The sequence below is a fragment of the Alosa alosa genome, chromosome 5, assembly GCF_017589495.1.
Source record: "Alosa alosa isolate M-15738 ecotype Scorff River chromosome 5, AALO_Geno_1.1, whole genome shotgun sequence".
In the NCBI taxonomy this organism is placed as follows: domain Eukaryota; kingdom Metazoa; phylum Chordata; class Actinopteri; order Clupeiformes; family Clupeidae; genus Alosa; species Alosa alosa.
The window spans coordinates 17,417,420-17,441,287 of NC_063193.1; the positions used below are offsets into that span (position 1 = coordinate 17,417,420).

The following is a 23,868-nucleotide window of genomic DNA, read 5'->3' on the forward strand; positions in this document are numbered from 1 at the left end:
GTCTGTTCTATCCATCATCTAATCTGTTATAATGATGAACTAATAATAATATGCACTTAATGCAGATGCTGTAATGTAATTTTGAGGGTGGATTTGAATCATATATTTGATTTTACAGCCATGTAATTTATGGCTTTTGCCTTTTTACAGTAGAAATATTTCTCAAAAAGCCTTCAACATCACAAACAGTAAGTTACAATAATTTTTCATTTACATCGATGAAATTACGTAGCCTCAGTAATTCACAGATATGTAGTAGTAGTAGTAGTAGAATTAGTAGTTATTGTTGTAGTAGTAGTAGTAGTAGTAGTAGTAGTAGTAGTTATTGTAGTAGTAGAAGTAGTAATATAAGGTGTCAGAACTTTTTGAATATTTGATTGTCTGAGCAGAATCTGATTTGTTCAAATAGTGCTGTTTGCACTAGTGATGGGAAACTCGACAGACGTGTTGACACGCCTTCAATCATTTCATATGACAATTGGCTCATTCAACTTCATGCAGCACTGCACAGATAAAGACATGTTTGCATTGTACAAAACCCAGCATGCATCATGCTGCATGAAGTTCAATAAGCCTAATGTATTGAAACAGTTGTTTTGATTCCAGTGATTCTGGAGATTTTCCAGGACTGAAGCTTCAGAATAATGTTTTTACCTCTCTAACCAGGTCTCAGCAATGTAATTCCTTGGGATCCTGTAAAGGTGGCAGGGTCGTCATGTTGTTGGTGATGTTCAAACAGGTGTATGATGTGCGAATAGTAGCTGTATTGCGTGAACCTATTTCACCTTACACCTGAACTTAAGGAGCAAAACCAAATAAGAACAGCCCCTGGCGTTATCACGTCACCTTAATCAGCTGTATAATAAAAAAAAAAAGATGATCATTCTATTGCCATCTTTTAAGGAACCGGTTACAAAGCTGGCTGCCACATTTAAAGATTAAGTTGGGCGGTGTCAGTAAATCAACAAAGAAATCTGGTATATCCACATTCTTCTTTTGCAGAACATACATTCTATAATCATTCCACTTATTCCACCTTGCACATGCTTTCCCATTCTATTACCATCTTTTAAGGAACCGGTTACAAAGCTGGCTGCCACATTTAAAGATTAAGTTGGGCGGTGTCAGTAAATCAACAAAGAAATCTGGTATATCCACATTCTTCTTTTGCAGAACATACATTCTATAATCATTCCACTTATTCCACCTTGCACATGCTTTCCCAAATAGCAAAAATACAGACCCAATTCAGGACCAGATGTACTAACGTTTTTGCGCCCACTGCAGGCGTATTTTAGCCTAGAAATCTAGACGCACTCTAGCGGCAGCAAATTACATTTGCTTCCAGGGCTAGTCTAGCAACTCTCCGTTGGCTTGTGAGCTCGAAAAATTAAACTTCTATCATGCCAATCAAATCGTGTATAGACGTTAGGCGGGCTTCACATAATGATTGATGGCAGAGTTGCAACGGTTTGGCTTGAATTCCCTGCTGTTGAAAACAAAGAAGATGGATGTTGCTGTTGGCCAACAGTGTGACACGAGTTAAGCTTTTTTTAAGTTGGCAAAAGTTTGAACTAGCCAACTAGCTTCGCTGGTGGGAAACCGCATGGGACTCATAGCGCTGTCCTATTGGGTGTAGAGGGAATTTGAAAGACAACCGATTATCCTGCCCCTCGGACTGAGCACTGCGAACGGTGAGTGCCCAGACCCTACATTTTAATGTGAGTCTGGCTCGTCAGGCTAGGCGTATTTGATTCGCAACATGCACATAAAAACATGACGAGGTATGTACAAACAGGCCGGACTGAGGAAAAAGCGCAGACTGCCTGTCGCGGGAGCTGCGAATGGCCATTTGCGCTTTACCATGTCATGCATATGCATTCATAGGAGGGTCAGGGGAAAGTAGGAGTATCACGCAAACACAGGGGAGAAGTGCTAATAGAGATTGATTCGGTATTCCGCCATATGTATGAAAACGGCGCATGTCTGTTTTGCGGTGAAAAACTTGTGCCAGTTAAAAGCAGGTGTAATCCAATCACAGTAAATTTGCTTTCTGCGCATAGAAAAACTCGGTATTAGCACTTTCTCTGTACATCCGGCCCTCAGTGTCCAAATGCCCATCGGTCCAAAATTGGTTTGGATTCAATTGACGGATCTACTGCGTATAGGGGCTAGCACTGGTCCAGCTCCGTATGATATGTTACAGATGCGGTATGGATCTGCTTATCATGTGCAATATGGGTCCGCTTATTATGTGTGGTACGGACCTGTCAGGGCTCTACAGTGCGCCCATTTCACTCGCACATGCGAGTAAAAATGATGGCGTGTGCGTGCAAAAAAATATTTAGGCGCACTGGTGCGAATGACTTCTAACCATGTCAATGTTTGTCTACAAAATACACCGCAACATTAAGAAACATTACTGGTGCAAATCATAGAATCACGTCGCGAATGCAGCATAAAAACTCCCATCAACATTAGCAGTTTCGCGTTGTGACTCGCTAGTAGTCGCTTCTATCAAATAAAAGAGCACGCAGAAAAAGTGGAAAGTTAGACTAGCCAGCCAAGATGCAAAGATTGAAGAAATTAGTTCTTCTATCCACCGAATTCATTGGATATACAGTAGCAGGAACAGGATGAGATTCTGAGAATGCAGTGAGAGAAGGAAAGGTAACCTAACATGCCTTTTAGCCCAGTTAACGTATTGGCTGCAATATGCAAAATATAGCTGTAGCGAACAGGCACAAAAGTAGCTTCCTGTAATACTCCCATTTTATTCAAAGGTAGAACGCTACTGACAACTCCAGGCTTCCACGCATCCTTGTTTGTTTACACCGAATACAAGCTGAAGTGCAAAACGAAAGTAGGCCTAACGTTTGCCTACTGCCCCCATCAATGCAGATATTTCAAATAAAAAGTAAAAGTATAAAAAATATATATATCCTTGATTAGCCTATGTTGGGTTTTGTGGATGAGAAAATGTTGTAGTTAGCTGTTTTAGGCAGTATGCAGTCAGATAGGTCACCATGGGCATATTTGGATTAGCTACAGATGGATTCACAAATAAATAAATTAGCCTACATTTGGCAGGATACTTGATATACAGGCTAAATGCAAATATGTCAATGTATTATACTATTTTACATTAACAAAATGTAGGAAAATAGAACAGACTGAAAATAAAGTAGGCACTGATCTTTAAAATCCTATTTCCTGTAGCCTAAATGTTGTCAGTCATTCTTAATATTCACAATTGGTGCACTGGCATGTTTAAGTGTTAGCTGCAGTGTAATGTTAGATTATGTTTAAGTTAAGTACAGAACTGACTGTGCGCCCAAATTTTTCTCTGTGCTCCTAAATGTTTTAACTTGGGCGCACAAGTGCTCCTGGAAAAAAATGTTAGTGTAGAGCCCTGCCTGTTTATCAGAGCTCAGCCTTCATTGCCTTCATTAAGGTACTGTCAGCGGTTCTAAGCTATTTCTAACCCTTTTTGTTACATTCATTGAATATCTCCTGACGATCCTCTAGTTGTGAGTACACTGTAAAAAAACAAAAACTTACACACCCCTGGCTCCGTGAACTAGAAATAAGGTGGAGCATGCCTGTCCCCCATACAAAACTGTTCTGGCCAATCACCGAAAAGCAGATGGAAATTTGGGGAGGGGATTGGTGAGTTCGCTCTCTGGTGTTTTGCTGGTGTTTGGTTCACATATCAACAGATATGACGTCATTCTGAATCACTGACAGTACCTTTAAAGATGTCATGAAAAAAGTGTCATTTCGGGCAGATGAAAGATATAAAACTCCATTTGGAAAATTCTGTTCCTCTGAGACTGTTGGGGGAAATCTTGCACCACAGAAGCCAGCCCTATATTAACCTTCATGACTAAGAAAGGATTAACCAAAGACTGTATTCTCATCATCTGATTTGTAATAGGAATATTTCTGTTCAACCTACAGTATTGATTGGGCAAAGCAGCCAGATTAGTGACATTTGAAATCTCTCCATGTGATTTTACTTCAACAGTGTCTAGAGCTGGTGAGGGACTGAACCTTGTGCTCCTGGGGAAGAGTGGTGTGGGGAAGAGCTCGTGTGGGAACACCATCCTGGGGAAGCAAGTCTTCCAGACCCGTCCACCCTCCTCCCCTGAACCCGTAACTCTGAAACCACAAATTGCCCGAGGAGTGGTCGGTGGCAGAGATGTGGTCGTCATCGACACCCCAGACCTGTTTGGCTCCAAAGTTAGCCAAGAGGTGCTACAGAAACAGATGGTTTCCATCGCCACAGAGACAACTCCAGGGCCTTGTGTGTTTTTACTGGTGCTAACCCCAGCTGATGTTGGTCGCAACCTTGAAGAGACACTTGCAACTATTAGGGCGACTTTTGGAGAAAAAGCAGAAGATTCCTCTCTTGCTATTATCACACACGGTGACCAAAAGGAAACAGCTGCAGAGAACTTCCCAGAGGCAATTAGGCCAAAAGTGCACATTTTCGACAACACAAAACACCAAGACAGAAAGCAAGTTCAACACCTTTTGTCTAAAATGGAGGGACTAACAGAGAAAAATAATGGTTTCTATCTCAGGCAGATTCTCAAAACTGCACCACCTGTTCAGAAAAAACCTCGAACAAAGTTTGTGCATAATTTGTCTGAACCCACAGCAGGGCAAAGGCAGGAACCTGCAGAGAGACAGGAGCCTGAAAGTGTGGAGACACCTCCTCGGTTTTCATCAAAACTCAACACATGTAAGCATTAGTTAATATAATATACACCATGGCAGTTTAATTGGGAATTATGCAATATTGCAATGATGAATCATGTAAAATATTTGTTGAATTTCGGGTGGAAGTGTATTTGAGTATGATATTTAGTTTTTTTATGGTTCAATAAAGTTCATCACTCTCCTTTTCTCTTTTTAGGGCTTGAAAGAGAGAAAAAACAAACAGGTATTATCACAGACTCAAGAACTGTGAACTCTCTTGTTTAAGGATAAAATGTTAAAATATTCTTATCTTTTAAAACAATGTGTTAAGTATTTAATACTATCCTTTTCTCTAGTGGACTGTGTGAGGCTGGTCCTGATTGGAAAGACTGGAGTTGGAAAGAGTGCCACAGGAAACACCATCCTCGGGAAGAAGGAATTCTTATCCTCTGCTTTAATGGGGTCTGTCACAACAAAATGTAAGAGAAGGTCAGCAGTAGTTGGTTCAAAAATGGTGCAGGTCATTGACACCCCAGGTCTGTTTGACACTGCAGTCTCAAATGAGAATATACGGGAGGAGATTGGAAAATGCATCACCATGTCCTCACCAGGACCACATGTGTTCCTGCTTCTGATCTCTGTAGGACGCTTCACCCAAGAGGAGAGAGACACAGTGAAGATGATCCAGGAGATCTTTGGTGAGTATTCGAAAGCATACACAATGGTAGGATTCACCAAAGGAGAGGAACTGAAGGAAGAGGGCATTGCCATGAAGACATACATTGAAAAAAGCCCAACTGATTTAAAGGAGCTCATGGAGGACTGTGGTGGTCGGTACCATGTCTTCTGTAACAAGGACAAAGAGACTCGGGAACAACAGGTCTTATCTCTCCTCAAGAAGATTGACGGGATGATTCAACAAAATGGAGGAAGCTTCTACACCACCGCCATGTTTGAGGAGACAGAGGCAAAGATCAGAGCAAGAGAGATGAGACTGCTACAGCAGAGAATGGAGGAACTGGAGCATGCAAATCAAGACAAAGACGTCTCTTTTTTGGTCAATGAATTATCCAAGATCAAGCTGGCACTGGAGAGGAAGCTCAGGAACCTGCGTGATGAAGCTGTCAAGGAGAGAGACGAAGACATGAAGAAACTCGAAGAGATTCGAGCCGACCTGGAGAAGAACCACGAGAAGAAGATCAAGGAAATAGATGGCAAAATTTTCACTGACCTTGCCAAAAGTCGTGATGAAATTCGCAGACAAGCGGAGAAAGCTGAAGCGAAAGCCATGGCTAAGACCTTACAGCACAACCAGCAAAAATGCACTATATCTTAAGAATAGTCTGGAAGGACACTCACCAGAACAACCACATCAAAACACTTGTTATTTGTGGGATAATATAATATAATAAATATAAGTGGGAAATTCTCTGTTTCTGTTTGCTCACAGCCACTGTTGCATTGCCTGCTCTCTCTCTCTCTCTCTCTCTCCATCTCACTGACATACTGTCACATAATGTTTTGGCCGTGTGTTATTTTATTTAATTTTAATGTGTTTAATCAGTCAAGACAGTTAAAAGAGCAAGAAAGAGGGTGGAATTGGGAATTGCTTTGTGTTAGTGTAACCATAAGATGTGTACATCCTTCCTTTCTTGCATTCTAAAGCCAATAAAGCATTTTTCCTGAGATAATGTGGTGTATTGGATACAGAGGCCTACCTGCTTGTAAACTGTGGATTGTTCGAGTCCACTCCTAGCCAAAGTATGATTATGCATAGATTAAACTGGTAATCCCCTCTTTGGTACAAAATCCCAAATCTTAAAAAAGGCATATGAAAAGGTAACACTTTTATTTGAATGGTACCTTTACGGTTACCTTTACAACACATGCTGAATAAAATTAAACAAACAAAAAAATAACAATGATGAATTGTTCAATATACACATGAATAGTATTAGCTTCTCAAATATTTTATTCAGTCAAATTTGATTATCAACATTAAATCCTAGATGTCATTCAACAAAAGGGATCTCTGAAATGGTAAATATTTGCTGGCATTACAAAATGTAGAGATCACACACACACACACACACCTCCTTGATGATGTACCTTTCCATCACATGTATTACTGGCTGTGGTGTCTTGGTCCAGGTCCCCTCAGAATCTTATTGCAGTGACATTGATGTTTATGTTGATACGTAAGGGAAAATGTATAGAACACTGGTCATTATCGGGAAATAGGTCCCGACAGGGCGAACCGGGGTCTTGTTCCACCCAGAAGGGACCTATTTCCCAATAATGACCGGCGTTCTATACATTATCCCGCTTATTAAACAGCTACTTGCCAAAACGAAACAATAAACTCCCCACGATATGACTCTTTAGCCCACATAGGCTATAGCCTATTTGTTACCGTTTCATCGTGGCTTTTGGTGAGAAACAAATAGTTCGCAACAGCACACGCTGAACTTGAATCAAACATTCTTTAGAACACAGCTGATCAACCGTCTGCTTTCACTTTTAAATGAAGTTCCAGTCCTTGCGCAGTAATATGAAAGATGTTAATTAGAGGCACACAGCCCATTTTCCTTGACAGCGGTGTGTTATACTTAGCAACGGTCTGTTATTGAGAATAAGCAGACCACCGAACGTTGGGAAGGCCCATTCAAGTGAATGGAGCGTTAAGTAAGGGATAATGTATAGAACGCCGGTCATTACTGTGAAAATAAGTCCCGACAGGGCGAACCGGACCCCGATGCGCAGCGGAGGGGTCTTGTTCCGCCCTGAAGGGACTTATTTTCACAGTAACTAGATGTACCGCAGAGCGGTACAAAATATGACCGCCGCCCAGTCCAGCACATTTTTTCCACAAAAAGAAATCACGCTGAAAGGCCTATGTGATTCTAACTGTCTCACTAAATTGCATTATCCACACTCAATTCTCACTGGTATCTGCTAGACAACAAGTACCAAAACATGATTAGTTCATAGATTTCACATGTGAAATTCATTTTATACAACCTCACCTCCATCTTGCCTGTTCATAATTCTGAGAAATTCTTGAATTGTGTGCATGTGTGCATGTACATGTTTATGTTATGTGTGTGTGTGTGTGTGTGTGTGTGTGTGTGTGTGCGTGCTTGTGTGTGTGCCTGCGTATGTGCCTGTGCATGCAAGCGTACATATGTCTACTGTGTGAGTATGTGTCATACGTATGATTACTGTGAATGTATGTGTGTGTGTGTGTGTGTATCTGTTTGTGCACATGTGTGTACATGAAATGGGTTAACATGACCCCTGGAGGCAATCATACGGAAAAAAAATGGTCATCCTAGGCCCTACAGTTCTCAAGATTTTCACAGAATATTCACTGTGAAAAACGATGGTTCCATGCTATCCATGTGGGGTTACATGCCCACCAAGTTTTGTGTACCCCGGTCTTTCAGTGTCCCGGGAATCCTTGTTGGTGTACGTCACTAAATGTACACATAAATTATTTTATTGTAAGGCCCCCCATGAACGAAAGTACACAAAACTTGGCATGCATTCGGAGGGTGTCATAATGATCCTACACTTTTAATTTCATGCAGTTTTGACCTTGTCAGCCAGAGATATTGTGATGAAAACACCTAATTTTTTGCTTTTAATTTTTTTTTAACTAGGTGGCGCTATACATGAAATAAGTGGTAATGGGATGGGTTGACATGCCCCCCCTAAGACCAACATACATAAAAAGGTGGACCTCCTAGGCCCTACGGTTCTCGAGATATTCACAGAAAACTGTCTCCGCCACCTACAGGCCAGTTGGTGTATAGTAACATAAATTAATTTATTGTGTGGCCCCCCATGAACGGAATTCCACAAAACAGAGGGTGTCATAATGATCCTACACTTCCAATTCCGTGCAGTTTTGACTATGTTAGGTCACAGATACCTGCGATTACAACACCTCATTTTTACTTTTTTGTGTTTAACTAGGTGGCGCTATACATGAAATGAGTGGTTATGGAATGGGTTGACATGGCCCCTTGAGATCAACATACAAAACAAAATGGTCCTCCTAAACCCTACGGTTCTCGAGATATTCACAGAAAACTGTTTCTGCCCTACCCTCCTTTCGGTGGGTCCAGTCCAGTGGGGGGGCTACAGATCAAAACGAAAAATGATGGTTCCATGCTATCCATGTGGGGTTACATGCCCACCAAGTTTCGTGTACCCCAGTCTTTCAGTGTCCCGGGAATCATTGACGGAAATTTGGGCATGCGAAAAAAGGAAAAAAAAATCTGACTAAACCTATATGACCGCCGCTTCGCTGCGCGGCGGTCATAATGACCGGCGTTCTATACATTATCCTGCTTATTATACGGCTACTTGCCAAAACGAAATAATAAACTCCCCACAATATGACTTTAGCCTACATAACCTAGCCTATTTGTTACCGTTCATCGTGGCATTTACTGAGAAACAAATAGTACGCAACAACACACGCTGCTGAACTTGAAACAAACATTCTTTAGAACACAGCTGATCAACCGCCTGCTTTCACGTTTGAATGAAGTTCCAGTCCTTGCGTAGTGATATGAAAGACGTATCAGAAGCACAAAACCCGTTGCCATTGACAGCGGTAATTATGACCACCGCGCAGAAAAATTTTTCTTTTTCGCATGCCCAAATTTCCGTCAATGATTCCCGGGACACACTCACACACCCACACACATAACATAAACATAACACAAACAATCAAGAATTTCTCAGAATTATGAACAGGCAAGATGGAGGTGGGGTTGTATAAAATGAATTTTACATGTGAAATCTATGAACTAATCATGTTTTGGTACTTGTTGTCTAGCAGATACCAGTGAGAATTGAGTGTGGATAATGCAATTTAGTGAGACAGTTAGAATCATATAGGCCTTTCAGCGTGATTTCTTTTTGTGGAAAAAATGTGCTGGACTGGGCGGCGGTCATATTTTGTACCGCTCTGCGGTAGATCTAGTTATATGTTTGCAGCGGTAATTACATGAATTTATTTACCGCTAGAACTTTGGGAAATCCCATTCAAGTCAATGGAGCATTCTACTAGCATTGTGAAGAGCCGTAATAAAGATATTTAAGTGAGTGAGGTGTCTATACACTCACTACTGGAATAACAACAAAGATTACTTGAAATCAATATCAGATGGTCTATCATTTTCGAGGATTGTGTTTTACCAAGATTATTCAGAGATTATACTTCTACAAGTCTATGAGGCATATCCAGCCTCATAGGGCTACAAAAATTCAGATTTCTTGATTGACTTTGTGACACATTTCACATACACAATATACACACAACATAAACATAAAATCTTTTTCCACTGACAACAATACAAAGTATATTTCAAAATGAATTGTCAATGGGTTTGTTAATCCAAGAACTCAACCAAAAGTAATTAAAAAACTTCCTTATCCATCCTAGTCCACAAAACACACAAAAAAAAAAGTGTACCGTATATATCCGCAGGTTGATACCCGAATATAAGACGACCCTGAATATAAGACGAATGCTTCTAAAACGAGCATATTTCTCTTCTTATGAAGCGCACCGCGGCGCCTGCCCCACATTACCTTGAGCCAGTCCACTACCAGGTCAGTGTCCATCCAGCCCTTTTCCTGGGCACGTATGATAATGCCATCAGGTATCGTCTCCTTTGGCATAGTCTTGCGTTCAAAATCACATATGGGAGGAGTTTGGTCCGCGAGACACGCCAACATTACAGTGATTCGTTTTTTTTCCCATTTCCAGTAGATATAATAACTGATTTGTCCCCTTTCTTGGCAACAGTGACAGATGTTGACATGTCAAAAATGTCTGGCGTTTGGTCAGCATTCCCTATCTGATCCAGGGGGTATGAGTGAGTTTTCCTCAGTTCAAGCACATATCGCTGAAAAGACAGCAACGTCTCCTCGAAGTCTGAGGGCAGGCGCTGAGCCAGACTTGTTCTACGACGCAGTGTCAGCCCTTTGCGTCGCATCATTCGTGTACACCACCCAGTGCTAGCTTTGAATTTATTTGTCGGTATGTTCAGCTAATTGGCTATCTCCAGAGCTCTCAGCCAAATGATTTCTCTTGTGATTGGCATCGCATCCCAACGTTTTTCTATCACATATTCATAGATTCTATCATAAGCTTTCCTTTGGCTATAGCAATTTTTTAGTCGTTCTTTTTGTGCCTGCCACCTCCGAACGTTGCATTCTGTGACTCCAAATTTTTTGGCAGCTTTACAATTATTAGATGATTCCGCCTCATTCACGACTATAATTTTAAAGTTGGCGTCATAACTGTTTCGAACGTGTTGGTTTATTTGACCAACTTTTGAAGCGCTTTTCTCAAGATGATCTCTTGACTTCTCCATGGCAGCACTTAACTGTTCATTTAATTCATAACACTGTCACTAATTAGCCTATCGTGTTGGCGCCCTTTACTGTTTCCCCCTGCTTAGATCAGATTAGTTTGCAACATTAATTGTTTGTTAATTAATACAACTAATTAATAAATTCATTAATTAATTAGTTTAATTAAACCAATTAATTAATCGGTTATCCCTAAATGTATGTCCATTAGGATACAAGGACTAGGCACAATCCACAATGGAGTAAGGCCAGACCTATTTAGAATTTAGATCAGTCTCACAAGACTAGATTAGTGGCACACCCAAAATGTTGTGCTGCCATGCTGGCAGATCTTATGAGATGGAGCATCTAAAACGTGTTAATTTTAAAGTTTTGGCAGTGGCTTTGGCTTCATCCTTCTCAGCCTGTTCCCGGATGACATCACGACTCTTGGCCAGTTCAGATAAGATATTTTCTTCCATGTCTTCCATATTCCTATGGGGCCTTAATTTCCCCGGCGTGGACCTCTCCTTCTCACTTGATTTGACAAGTTCACCTCTCACATTGTTTAGAGTCTTCTCACCCTCTACTGGCTGGGCTACAGTTGTTACATTGTAGCGTGCAAAATAGATCACTTTACTTTGCTTCAATTCCTCCACTCTTTTATGTAAAAGCATCATCTCTCTTGCTGTAATGTTTGCTTCTGTCTCTTCATACATGGCTGTGGTGTAGAATCCTCCTCCATTTTGGTGGATCATCTTGTCAACTTTCTCCAGCAGAGAGCTGGCCTGATAATCATTGTTATTTCTCTTATTGTAGAAGACATGGTATCTTCCCCCACATTCTTGTATGAGTTCCCTCATCTCATTATGGCCTGACTGAATATACTCCTCTATGCTTGTGCATTCCCCAAGATCGTCTCCTCTAGTGAATCCCACCATTGTGTACGCTTTGGAGTACTCTCCAAAGATCTCCTGGATCATCTTCACTGTCTCCCTATCCTCTTGGGTGAAGCGTCCAACAGAGACCAACAGCAGGAACACATGGGGACCTGGTGAGGACATGGTGATGCATTTCACAATCTCTTCTTTGATCTTCTCATTTGAGACAGTCGTATCAAAAAGATCTGGGGTGTCAATTACCTGCACCATTCTGGCACCAATCATAGCTGTGCTTTTTTTACATTTTGTCGTGACAGAAACTGTTGAAACAATGGAATCAAATTCTTTCCTTCCTAGGATGGTGTTTCCTGTAGCACTCTTTCCAACTCCAGTCTTTCCAATCAGGACCAGCCTCACACAGTTTACTGATAGGAAAGCAAAAACAAACATATGTTTACAATTTATTTAATACAGTACAACTGGACATATTTTCTTCAACACATACCCATGTGTCCAACGAAACTTTACCTGACTGCTGTTTTTCACTTTCAAGCCCTATAAACAGGAAGACAGACGGACAAAAACACAAAGAGAATTATGGAGAAAAAATTGCTACTGAAAAAATAAGTGTGATAGAATGAAAATAGATCATTGGCAGTAACAGTTTGAATTAGTATTTTTTAAGATCAGACTAGATGTATAAAACCACGGTTTCTAAACTGGTGGGTTGGGACCCAAAAGTGCGTCGCGGAACCGTGGGGGTCGTTGCTAGAAAAGTTAGTAACGACGTTGCTCAACCACCATGGTACGACGCAACTTGCGACCAAACAACGACATTGTTACACCTGTTTCCAGAAAGCATCGTACCTGTGTCGCAATTCACTACCTCCGAAGTTCGAACACCATAGTTCCAACAACGCTGTTGATGATGCAGCGATACATATCATTGGTGGAAACAGTGGCAACATGTAATACCCCACCCCCTAGAAATTCTCTGCTACAGCCTATGTTGACATTTTTCTAATTTAAACCGAGTGATTAATGCTGACATTGTCATTGTCATCTGCAAAAACCTAAACATATTGCAAGTATATAAAACATTTTACTGAAGCCGACCAATATGTGCCATTATTTGTGTTAAATATCTATGTTGGAAAAAATATATAACCTGGACGAATGTCTGGGTATCGCAAATGTTACCAATTGTCTCGTGGCAGTGCACTACGTGCTCAGCCGGAGATCTCTTCTTTTCATCTCTGAGATAAGTAGGCCTACGAGACACAACAATAGGTTTTGACCATACATATTTATGTATATAGTTACCAGTGTTGGGGAAGTTACTTTTAGAAAGTAGTGTTTGCTCGTTACTCGTTACTTCTCAAAAAAGTAACCCGTTACTTTACTTAGTTACCCTCTATGGCACACATGGGCAACATATAGCCCACGGGCCACATCCGGCCCGTGGGCTTTCCCTGACCGGCCCGCGTAAGGTCCGTGAAAAAACAGTAGTCAAGAGCCTAGCAGATAATGCACGCAAATTAATATCGTTGCTTTTATTATGACCGCCCGCCAGCTTGGCGGTCATATAGGGATTAATCAAAGTGTTTTTTTTTTTTTTTTTTTTATCATCTACTTCCTGAATTTTTGGTCAACGATACCGGGACACCGAACCACGGGGCACATGAAATTTGGTGGGTATGAAGCCCCACTAGACTTTTACGGAAAAATTTTGTTTTAGTCCCAGCTGGCCTCCCCGTGCTGGGCCCCCCGAACCGCAAAAAAGGCAGTTTTTCCTAAATAACTACATGAACCGTGGCACTGAGGATGAAGAATATTTTATGGTATGTTGGTCTCAAGGGCCCACATCAATCTGGCCCATAATCACTCATTTGTGATTTGCACCCCCCCCCCAGTAAAAAATGAAAATGCAATATTATTCTGCTTTAATCACCCCTATCTTCAGTTAAGATGTTCAGAATTGCACCAAATTTTATGTGTATGATTGACCTGCCATTCTCTGGGGGTATGCCAAGTTTCGTAGAATTTCATCAATGGGGGGGTCTAAAAAAATTAGGTTATGTGTACATTTAGTGACTGTACACTCATTGGCCTGTAGATGGCGGTGCACACATATACACATGCACACACACACAGGCACCCACATACTATCGGTATTAGGACGGCCGATACATAATTACAAATTCAGTAGGATTAAAAGAAAGCTAAAATAAATATTCATCATCATCATCATCATGGCTGCATTTTCCAGTATTGGCGATAAGTAGTCGTTTGTCCACTAGATGGCGCATCGTTGCAGTGAGACGTAATTTTGTTGGAAGTTAAAAGTGGGTTGGAAAAACAATGGACGCTTCCTACAAGGACTGTAGTTTACCGCAGAGAACGTCTAATAAGGATAGGATAATGTTCACATGAAATGTAATTCCCATTTCTTCTTGAAGCCGAGGATGTTTATCGGACATGCTTGTAGTAGCAGTAGGCTACTTTCTGTGCAGCCACACACACACACTCAGGCATGCCAAACAAGCATACACAAAAGTTTCAAGAGTGGGGGATGGAGTAAAATATGGAGACAAATTGAAGTGTGATTTATTTTCGCGGAACGGATGTACAGTACAGGACTGAGCGGCGGTCATATTTTGTACCGCTATGCGGTACATCTAGTTTTGAAAGCGACTGCTATTTGTACGCCTATACATTTGTGCATGGATGCATACAACATAAACACCCTCACTGATGTGCTGGTGAATAGAATGCTTCTGCGTCGAACACAATGCAGTTACCTTTACGTCGGCGTAAACCTTTTAAAGTTTTGTGTCTCCTGTGTCTGCGTCACTCACCACCGCAACGGTTGTTAGAATGTCGAACTCCTACTGCTGCTCGTTGGCGATACGAAGTGTTCATTTCAAAGCGTTACTGACAGATAGACAGTTTACAATCTGATAACACCGTCATGGTAACCAAAATATGCCGAGTTTATTTGCAAAGCTTATGTTAGCGACTAGTATGATGCTACTACCCACAGGTTGCTTGAAGCAGCCGGCTCAACACACAGGGCAAGTTGACCAATCATAGTTTTGTGAATAAAGTTAAAGCAAAAACATAGCCTACATTTTCAAAATAGTTTTCTTTGTGCATGTTGATTAACTAATGACAGCCTACTATTGTCTGCTCCACATTTTCATAGTCTAATTCTGCATAGAGTTAATTTAATGATGGTAATGATTTAATGATGAAATATTGCTGAGTGTTGATGAAATGGTGGCACAGGCCGATGGTTGTACTGACTCCTTCACATTTTCATGGCCTATCTAATTATATAGATATTGTACTACTTTTTTTATATCAGTCTTTGAAAACTGAAAAAAAAAAACATGTCAATTTTTTTCGAGAATGAGGATTAATGGACATATATTAAATATTGCCGTTTTTCCTTTGTCTCCCTCACATTTTCATCTGTTCTTAACGAGTAGTAATCAAAAACGATTTACTTAATGTTATACAAGAACAGAATAGAATTGAACAGAATTGAATTCAGACTTGAGTTTGGTATTTTGGGTCCGGCCCTCCTCAACAGTCCCAGTTTGTCATGTGGCCCCTTGGAGAAATTAGTTGCCCACCCCTGCTCTCTGGAAAGTAACTTTTTACATTACTGTACTCGTTTTACGTTGCTCGACTTTGGGCAGAACCCATCTGTTCCTAAATGTGTAGGCCTACATAAAGTTCTACTATGGAGGACATAACAGGTATTTCTTTTGTGCTCTTTATTATAAAAAATGCCACAAACAGAGCACTTGACAAGAAAACATTGGGCTTATAGGCTTCAACACCACCACTAAAGCCCTATGAAACAATATCAAATTACATAGCCTCACTACATCTTGGGCATATAGGTGAACACAAAATATATAAGGGCTTATTTTATAGCCTTATAAGGCTCTTTCATTAAACAGACGCTCCTCCAAAATTTGGTGAAAAGCTAGTGCAAATTGTATCAATAGGCTGGCAGTTGAGTTAAAGGCAGTAGACAAAATCAGGGGAGAGTGTAGGCTAGGCTACAACTCACATACTAACACTCACATTCCTCCCCTTAGTTTCAACGTCTCGCTTGCTATGATTGTTCTTCATTGCCATCAGCCTCTGTCACGTACTGTGTGGAGCTATAATTGCACTTCATGCTACCAGCCTCTGTCATGTAGGCTGCCGTGTTGTGCCTATTGCGCAAGCGCACAGCTGAGAAAGCAGCGTCGCTGTCAAATCTGTCCCTGGGAAAAGTAACGTTGCGCCGATATGAAAAAGGAACTATGTTACGTCCAAATTTTCAGTAGTAACGCGTTACACTACTTTTTACTCAAAAAGTAGTTACGTTACTGTAACGCGTTACACACAACACTGATAGTTACTCTACATCAAGAGACCATAGGTACAAGATATCAGTCAAAAATAATTGAATCTACGTGTCACACTAGTTCACCTGCAGGTAGCGAGACCATTTATCACTGCTGTTGTAAATGTCTGTGAAGATTATAAAACTAAAAGCAAGACAATACTACAGGATAGATAAATCATTGAGTCACGATTCACGAAATAAACATCCACTTCGCAATTTTTAGTTAGGCGGTTGTGATTTTTGGTTAGGCGCTCAGGACACCAATTGGAACTACCAAGGAACGACACAAGTGCGACTGCCCAGGGGCAGTAGTTCAAACGACCAAACTTTGTGTCCTTGTTTGCGATTGAAAGTTTGAACTACCTTTTCTAGAAACACCAAATCCAAGAACGATGGAGTGAACTACCAAGGTTGCGACGCAAGTTAGCAAACAACGCTTTCTAGAAACGAGCCCCAGGATGGGTCACGAAGCTTGTGGGTTAAAAAAATATATATTTTAAGTGCTACTTTATCAGATCTAATGTGTGACCTTTATTTTGATAGACTTTATTCTTAAAAAGCGTAAAAGCTGCCATGTACATACACAATGTTAATGTGACAGATCATGTTAGACTTCAGTTTTGTGGTAAAGTAGGCTAAGACCCTGAATATTTGAAGTAGGACATGGATTCATTTAAGTTGAGGACAAAATGGGACTGAAACCCCAGTGTGTGGTGTGCAGTGAAATTATGGGTCCCAAAGCCAGACCAGTTAAGAACCACTGTATAAAACTAAACACAGACACCAGTCATGAAATTCCAACAGATCTAGTACAGTACGTACATCTCCTCAGTTTAGATGACGAATGATCTGACAGGTTCTTCCAAAACGCATTTATCTCTTTACCACCCCCCTCTGGCACCTTAGAAGTCTTTTGAATCCTTGGTGGAGGTGGTGGTCTGACGGCAGGTTTGCGCAAAGTTGACCCTGAAGAAAGTATGAAGCATGAATAGTATGAAATATGAAAGTATAAATCAAGATAAGTTACAGGACTTATGGCTATGGAATAGTGGTTGGCTCTCAAGTAGCAAGCTGAAGTATTTTTCACATTCCCAACTAAAAAATACATTGAGTTTTTTAAATGCAGTGTTCATTTGCACAAACTGATATTACCATATTGGTTTTGGTCCAGGACCATACAAACTCAGTCCAGGAACATCTTTGCAACTGACCAATCATGTTATTGTGATGTCATAACTGTGCCACTAAGAGAAAAGGCACAGACAAACCTTGCTCATTGCACAGTTTTGCCAAAAATATTTGGCTCTGCGCCTCCATAAACATGAAACCTAAATTTGAACAGATTTTGGTCATAGGATCTGAGAAATCACCAGCCAAATGTATGTTACGTTTAAATTAGTGGAGAAGCATGGGGGAGCATAGTAATCTAGTAGTGCCACTGCCCTGTCAGTGATTGACCTGGGTTCAACTTCCTACCTACAGTCTGTGTTGCCTTTTACAGTCTGTGTAATCACTGTACATATTGTACAGCTATGGCATTTGTGGAGCAAAGATTTTGATTGGTTGGCAATTGTGGTAAAAACGTAGATCCCGATCAGAAGAAGTCAACTACAATTTTTTTTGAGCACGTGTGCTGAATGAAAGGGGGCTTTGTTGCATTTTGATCTTAGAAAACATGCAAAATTTGTGGATAATTTGTGTTGAGTTTCATTTTCTTATAATTTGTGTACTTGCTTGCTCACTCAAAAAATTTTTCTGTGCTCAAATTGTTCTGCTGCTCGCTCATAAAGAGGAACAAATGTAACTCCATAGATGATTAGGCTACTTGAAATTTGAGCATTCACTCTTCTTGGTTCTTACATGAAAAACTTTTCACATAATTATTCGCATCATACAAATACCATGACATGTAGTTGGCGTTATGGACATGACTGTTTTGCGTGAAATTGCCCAGTGAGTCAAATTGGATAATGTTTGAGATAGATTGTGAGGTGCATTATGTGTAGCTTACTTTTAGGTGCAAATGTCAGTGTAGATACACAATCACTTTCTGCTGCAGATGTTTGTCTCCTGAAGATCTGTTAGACCAAAATGAAAGTGGGAGAGGTTTTGTATGTCTAAACATGTATGCCACCAGTATCAGAAGACAGTGTTCTCATCTGTGATGCCAATAAAATTAATTTTTAGTACTTAATTATACTATTTACAATTTTTTCCAACCTCACACACTAAGTCTTTGCTTGTCACACAACCAAATCTGTCAAACCTAATTCTCAGTGTTTGACTCAGTTTTCAATTTCCTCATTGTTGGGTTAATAAAGCTTCTCTAACAGTTATAGGAACTATGAATTATGAACAAATATATTTTTGACACTAATCGAAAATCATACCACTGTTATTTGTAAATACCCTGATACGGTAATGTCATCATACCCACCCATCATACTCATCTAATGATCCTCTGATTTGTAGAGGAGGAGAATGCACCAATACAACAAGTAAAATCATGATAGATATTATGCCTATAACTTCAAGTCTTTCATAAAGTGAATTCTCAGTAAACAGTAAAAAGACACATTTCTTACCAGTCTCTGTGGCTTGTCTTTATTTGGGATGTCATGCTTTTTGTGGTCCTCCACCATACACAATGAACAAATATAACTTTGATCTGTGCGACAGAAGATTGCTGCAGGCTTTCCATGCAGCTCACAAAGCTATAACGATATAAAGAAATGTTTCAATGTTACGGCCTCTCCAAAATTCTGCCATTACAATTGGCTTGTAATTGGGTGTTACTGTATGTAGACACTCTTTTTGTCTGAGTAAAGTCTTTGATTCAAGCCTTGGTTCACTAGTCATGCATTTTGGTCCTCCTTGAAAACCTGACTATTTGATTTCTGCATAAACCAGGTTTCTCCTAGTAAACAGCCAGATTCCTACAGTAGTCTAGAAATCTAGACGCACCCTAGCGGCAGCAAATGTAATTTGCAGCCAGGGTAGTCTAGCAACTCTCTGTTGGCTTGCAAGCTGGAAAAACCAAACTTCGGTCGTGCCAATCACATCGTGTATAATAGAGTCGGTGGATGGGCTTAACATAATGACGGGAGAGTTGTGACAGTTCCGTGTGAATTCCGTGCTACTTGAAAACAAAGAAGATGCTGCTGCTGGCAAACAGCACGACCCAAATTAAGCTTTTTTTTAAGTTGGCAAAAGTTTGATCAACTAGCCAGCTAGTTCCACTGATGGGAAAACGCATGTGACTCATGAGTTGTAGCTCTATCTCGTGCAGAGGGAATTTGAAAGACTACGTTAATCCCGCCCCTAGAATTTGAGTCTGGTTCCCAGACCCTATCTTGATGTGGGTCTGGCCTGTCAGGCTGCCAGATTCCTTAAATGGATGAAAATTTATTTTTCATCAAAATACATATTTCTGAAAGCTACATATCTCTGGAGTATAAAATGGTATGATAGCAAGTTGGATCTTGTAGCTTTGTGGCTGTACAGGCTTTCAAAGTTGACCTCTGATTTGAAAAAAAAGGAAATTCCGCCTATTGGTTATCTAACCTAACAGACTGAGGTCTGTTGGTTAGGAAGTCCAGAATCCAGTTACAGAGGGAGGTATCGATGCCCAGTTCACTGAGTTTGGTGATCAGTTTGTAAGTAAGCAACTTTGTTGGTTGCAATGCAATTTCCCATTGCCAACCAAATTAGTTGCTAACAGGTTAGCGACTATGGTTTTGGGAAATGCACCACTGGTCGGCATCCAACCCAGAGGATATAGCGGATTAATCTCAATAGCGGAGTAACCGCAACAATTTACTTGTTTTACTTGGCAATTTACTTGACAATTTATTTGTAACGCTAACTGTTAAATGTGTCTTTTTAACTAAATTAAGGTGTTAGCGGCTAACACCTTAATTTTGACAGCCATAAAACGACACCAAAAACAACTTTCATCACATTTGCTTGCGAACCACTATGGATAACTGGTGGAGTTGGACCATAATTTAACACTGATCTATGGGAAGATGAAGAAGTAGGGAGCATATTTCATAACAGCCTACCTGCCTGCCTTCTTCTACTAGTGCAGTGGTCCCCAAACTTTTTCTTCCGAGGGCCAGCTCACTATGCCTGGCTCCTGGTTCTATATCAGCAACCATAAATAGCTTAGTGCTGTGAACAACAGCAGTCTACCTTAGTTGAATATTCTATTACATTTAATCATAGGCTATTGCAATTTAATACCATTGTTAGCTGTGTTTATATTGCCATCATGCCATATCAGTGTAAAATTAAATAACACTAATAAAAAAACGTTTGCATTCCCAAAAGTATTAGCAGGGAGTCCCAAAAGTATATTTTATTAAAAATGTGTGAACTCTGAATTCTGTGTCTTTGCATACACAGCTCAAGTTGTGAATATCCTACAAATATTTTAAAGTTCTCAAACTATGAGAATTTTATGAAGTCTGAAATGACCACCATTTTAACTTTCAGTCACCTGATGAGAACTTTGAACTCTTTGTATGAACATTTGAACGAGTGAATAAAAAATAGAAATAATTATCCCAGAAAGTCCCAGAAATATGACTTGAATAGAAGTTAGTTAGTTATTAACAATGAATTGATAAACTTTTAAAATACTTTGAGCACTGATGCAGTCAGTCAGGCCTCTCACATTGTTTGCAGGTAGCCTACATTTCATTCCGTTTTTGATGGCAAACGCAAAACAGCACCAAAACAACCACCGGTGGACAAAAAGAGTATTACATGTGTACTGTTTGACTCGCCATAGAGAATAAATGGGGGAAATTGCGGAGGTTTTAGTTTGACCAGAGCCCGTCTATGGAGAGCCTTGCCACTCCGTATTAAGTCCCATTGTACCGAATTTTGGATGCAGTTCCACCAGAGTTCCACTGGGGGCGATCGCCATGAGTGCAGAATGAATGGGAGTCAATGGAGCTAGACGGCTAAATTGGTCTCTTTCACCTGATTGTCGTTGGCAAATCTCAGATTTGATTGTAGTTTGTATAACTTCAACATGGGTTATAGGTCAAAAGTTGAATGAACGAGTACTTATGTCCTTTTGATTTCTTACAGGTTGGGTCGTTGTTGCACATAACACGCTAGCTTTGTGCTAATGAATGACGTCATTGACACATTTGAAAGGCTTTTTAGAACAATTAAGTGACTTTAAAAAATATAATACTCAACCAAGTGTATTTTCTTTGCCTCCCCTTTCGAATGCAATACTCAAATTACTTGAAAAAAAATTATATCCCAAGAAAAGTGGATTTTGAGGGGTACAGCTCCATAGACCTTCATGCATTCTGCACTCGTGGACGAGCGCCCTCATGTGGAACCACAGAAGGAACTGCAACCAGTTCAGAAACCGGAAGTTTTCCGAGAGTGGCAGTTCTCCCCTTATTAGACATTCTCTGGTTTGATGATGTTGTACTCCCGTGCGGGCCGGATGCTATATACTACGGACATGTCTTGGGGCCCACTCAAAATGAGGTAGCGGGCCGTAGTTTGGGGACCACTGTCTAGTGCCTCGAGGAGTTGTGTGCGTACTGCCAGAGACCGAGTGGACGTGAAACGGATTTGCCCATATGGCCTAGTAGGTTACTAAATAACAGAGTATATATACATGATTCAATATATACTATATATATATACATATAATATACGTATAATATATACATACTTTCCCTTTGCAATTTCAAAGGATTTCCCAGGTTAGCTGCTAGCTGGTATAGAAAAGAAACTCAGTGGTAGCCACTTTCACTGGTCAATTTAGTTTAAAATTATGCTTGTTGAAAAGCTTTTGCTTATTTTTCAACACCAGTTAAATGGTTTTGTAAACGGACTGTCTGTAGTGATCTTACCCTGCTTTTCATTGTCTCTTAAAACAACAACAATATGATGCCCATCTTGAAGGCTGGCAAAATTGAAAGGTTACGTTGATAGCCTATGACCTCACCTCCCGGCAGCAGCGCAGGAAGACAAGGCTACTAACTTTACTTCTATATTATTACTTTGAAACATTTTCTCGAATAATTGATTCAAAAGGGTACATTCGGACATTTGTAGGCAAAGGGGCAGGGGCTCAGGCACCCATATACCCCAACCCCCAGCAACATCTCTTCTTGTCTACTTTTACAACCAAAGCTGCCAATGGTACAGGACCTCTGTCCTATCCTGTAACATTGCTTACCTTATCTGTTTGGTCTGAGTGCTCAGCTTGAGACCATGCTGAGACCCTGGTGCTGCTACTGCAACGTCGCTCCTTAACATCTTTGAGTTTGTTCCCAGTGCAGCTGTGCCGATTCTCATCTGTATGTCCTGCAGAACACTGACCAGGAGTAGCAGTTTGGAGTCCAGTTTTCCTAAAGTCCTCCATCATCTCAGCAATCAGAGTGTTTTTACAGAGAAGGGGTCTTGGCAGAAATGTCCATCTGCACTGTGGGCAGCTGTAGATGCCTTTACCATCCTCCTGATCCCAGCAACATTTAATGCAGTCCAAACAATAAGTGTGTCCACATGGAATGGTGACTGGATCCTTAAGTACATCCAGACAAATTGGACAGTTGAAAGAGTCAATGTTTGTTGTGAGAGCTTCAGCCATTTTGTTGTTGTCCACATACAGACTAACACATACTGTACACACAGAGAAGGAAGGTAGCAAAGGTAGCACACTGAAACAGCAGCTACCTTCACATCTGTGTGGGTGTGCAAGTTAGAGAAAGAGATGGGGGTGGTACAAGTTTGGTCTCATGTGTCGTGTTTGGTCAGTATATTCTTGTCCTCTAAATTATCCTTTAATCCTACTTGAACAATATTTGTTGTTCAAGTAGGGGGTCAAGCATTACACTATATCCTAGGAAAACCTGTTTTGTCGAATGTCTTTTGCATTGAGTACATTAGTGTGTACAATCAGATCATATGATGGATGTGTTATATGACAACAAAATAGAGTTTTGAAAAATAATTATATAGTTTTGACTGAAGTGTTTAATTTTTTTTTTGCAAAAGACCATCTGCTAATTGTGTGTGGTGTTTGGAAAAAAAAACAGGCCTTGTTTTCAAAATTGTGCTAAGCAATGGAAAAAAAAACTGTAAGAGCTATGTTTTAACATGCATTGCCATGGCAGATGAATTAGCAGGGCCCCTTATCATTTTCAAGCTTTGCAAACTGCATGGCTGAGAAAGCTCAAGTAACTTTACTGAGTTTGCAGCAGTCAACATGGCAACTTCAGAGCATGTAAACAGGATGAAACAGAACGACAGGTTGCCAGACGTGCATGCACACAACCGCAAGGCAACAGGAAAAGGCTGGTTGTCAGGGTAATTTAAAGGAACCGTATGTAAGAAATGTATTTCAATTAATCATAAAATGGCCCTGATATGTCACTAGACATTAATTAATCATGTTCACTTCAAATACTTATATCACTGACAGCAGTAGTTTGGCCAGGATATTGTCATTTAAAAAGTGAAGTT

At 40.4% G+C, this 23,868-nt stretch overlaps 2 protein-coding genes across 2 annotated transcripts; one reads left to right on the forward strand and one right to left on the reverse strand.

Annotated features, from left to right (window-relative positions):
- The first annotated feature begins 4,258 nt into the window (after positions 1 to 4,258).
- Positions 4,259 to 6,142, forward strand: LOC125294322 (GTPase IMAP family member 7-like). The gene is made up of 3 exons (XM_048242897.1): positions 4,259 to 4,747; positions 4,922 to 4,948; positions 5,061 to 6,142. Exons 1-3 carry the CDS (start codon positions 4,270 to 4,272, stop codon positions 6,038 to 6,040), a joined length of 1,485 nt encoding a protein of 494 aa, XP_048098854.1. The 5' UTR covers positions 4,259 to 4,269; the 3' UTR covers positions 6,041 to 6,142.
- A 5,232-nt stretch (positions 6,143 to 11,374) lies between these two features.
- On the reverse strand, positions 11,375 to 22,993 carry LOC125294323 (immune-associated nucleotide-binding protein 9-like). Its single transcript, XM_048242899.1, has 6 exons — positions 22,583 to 22,993; positions 18,951 to 19,079; positions 18,377 to 18,443; positions 17,188 to 17,331; positions 12,486 to 12,512; positions 11,375 to 12,382 (listed from the first exon to the last, which is right to left on the reverse strand). The coding sequence occupies exons 1-6, from the start codon at positions 22,991 to 22,993 to the stop codon at positions 11,430 to 11,432; spliced, it is 1,731 nt and encodes a 576-aa protein (XP_048098856.1). The 3' UTR covers positions 11,375 to 11,429.
- Between the last annotated feature and the right edge of the window lie 875 nt (positions 22,994 to 23,868).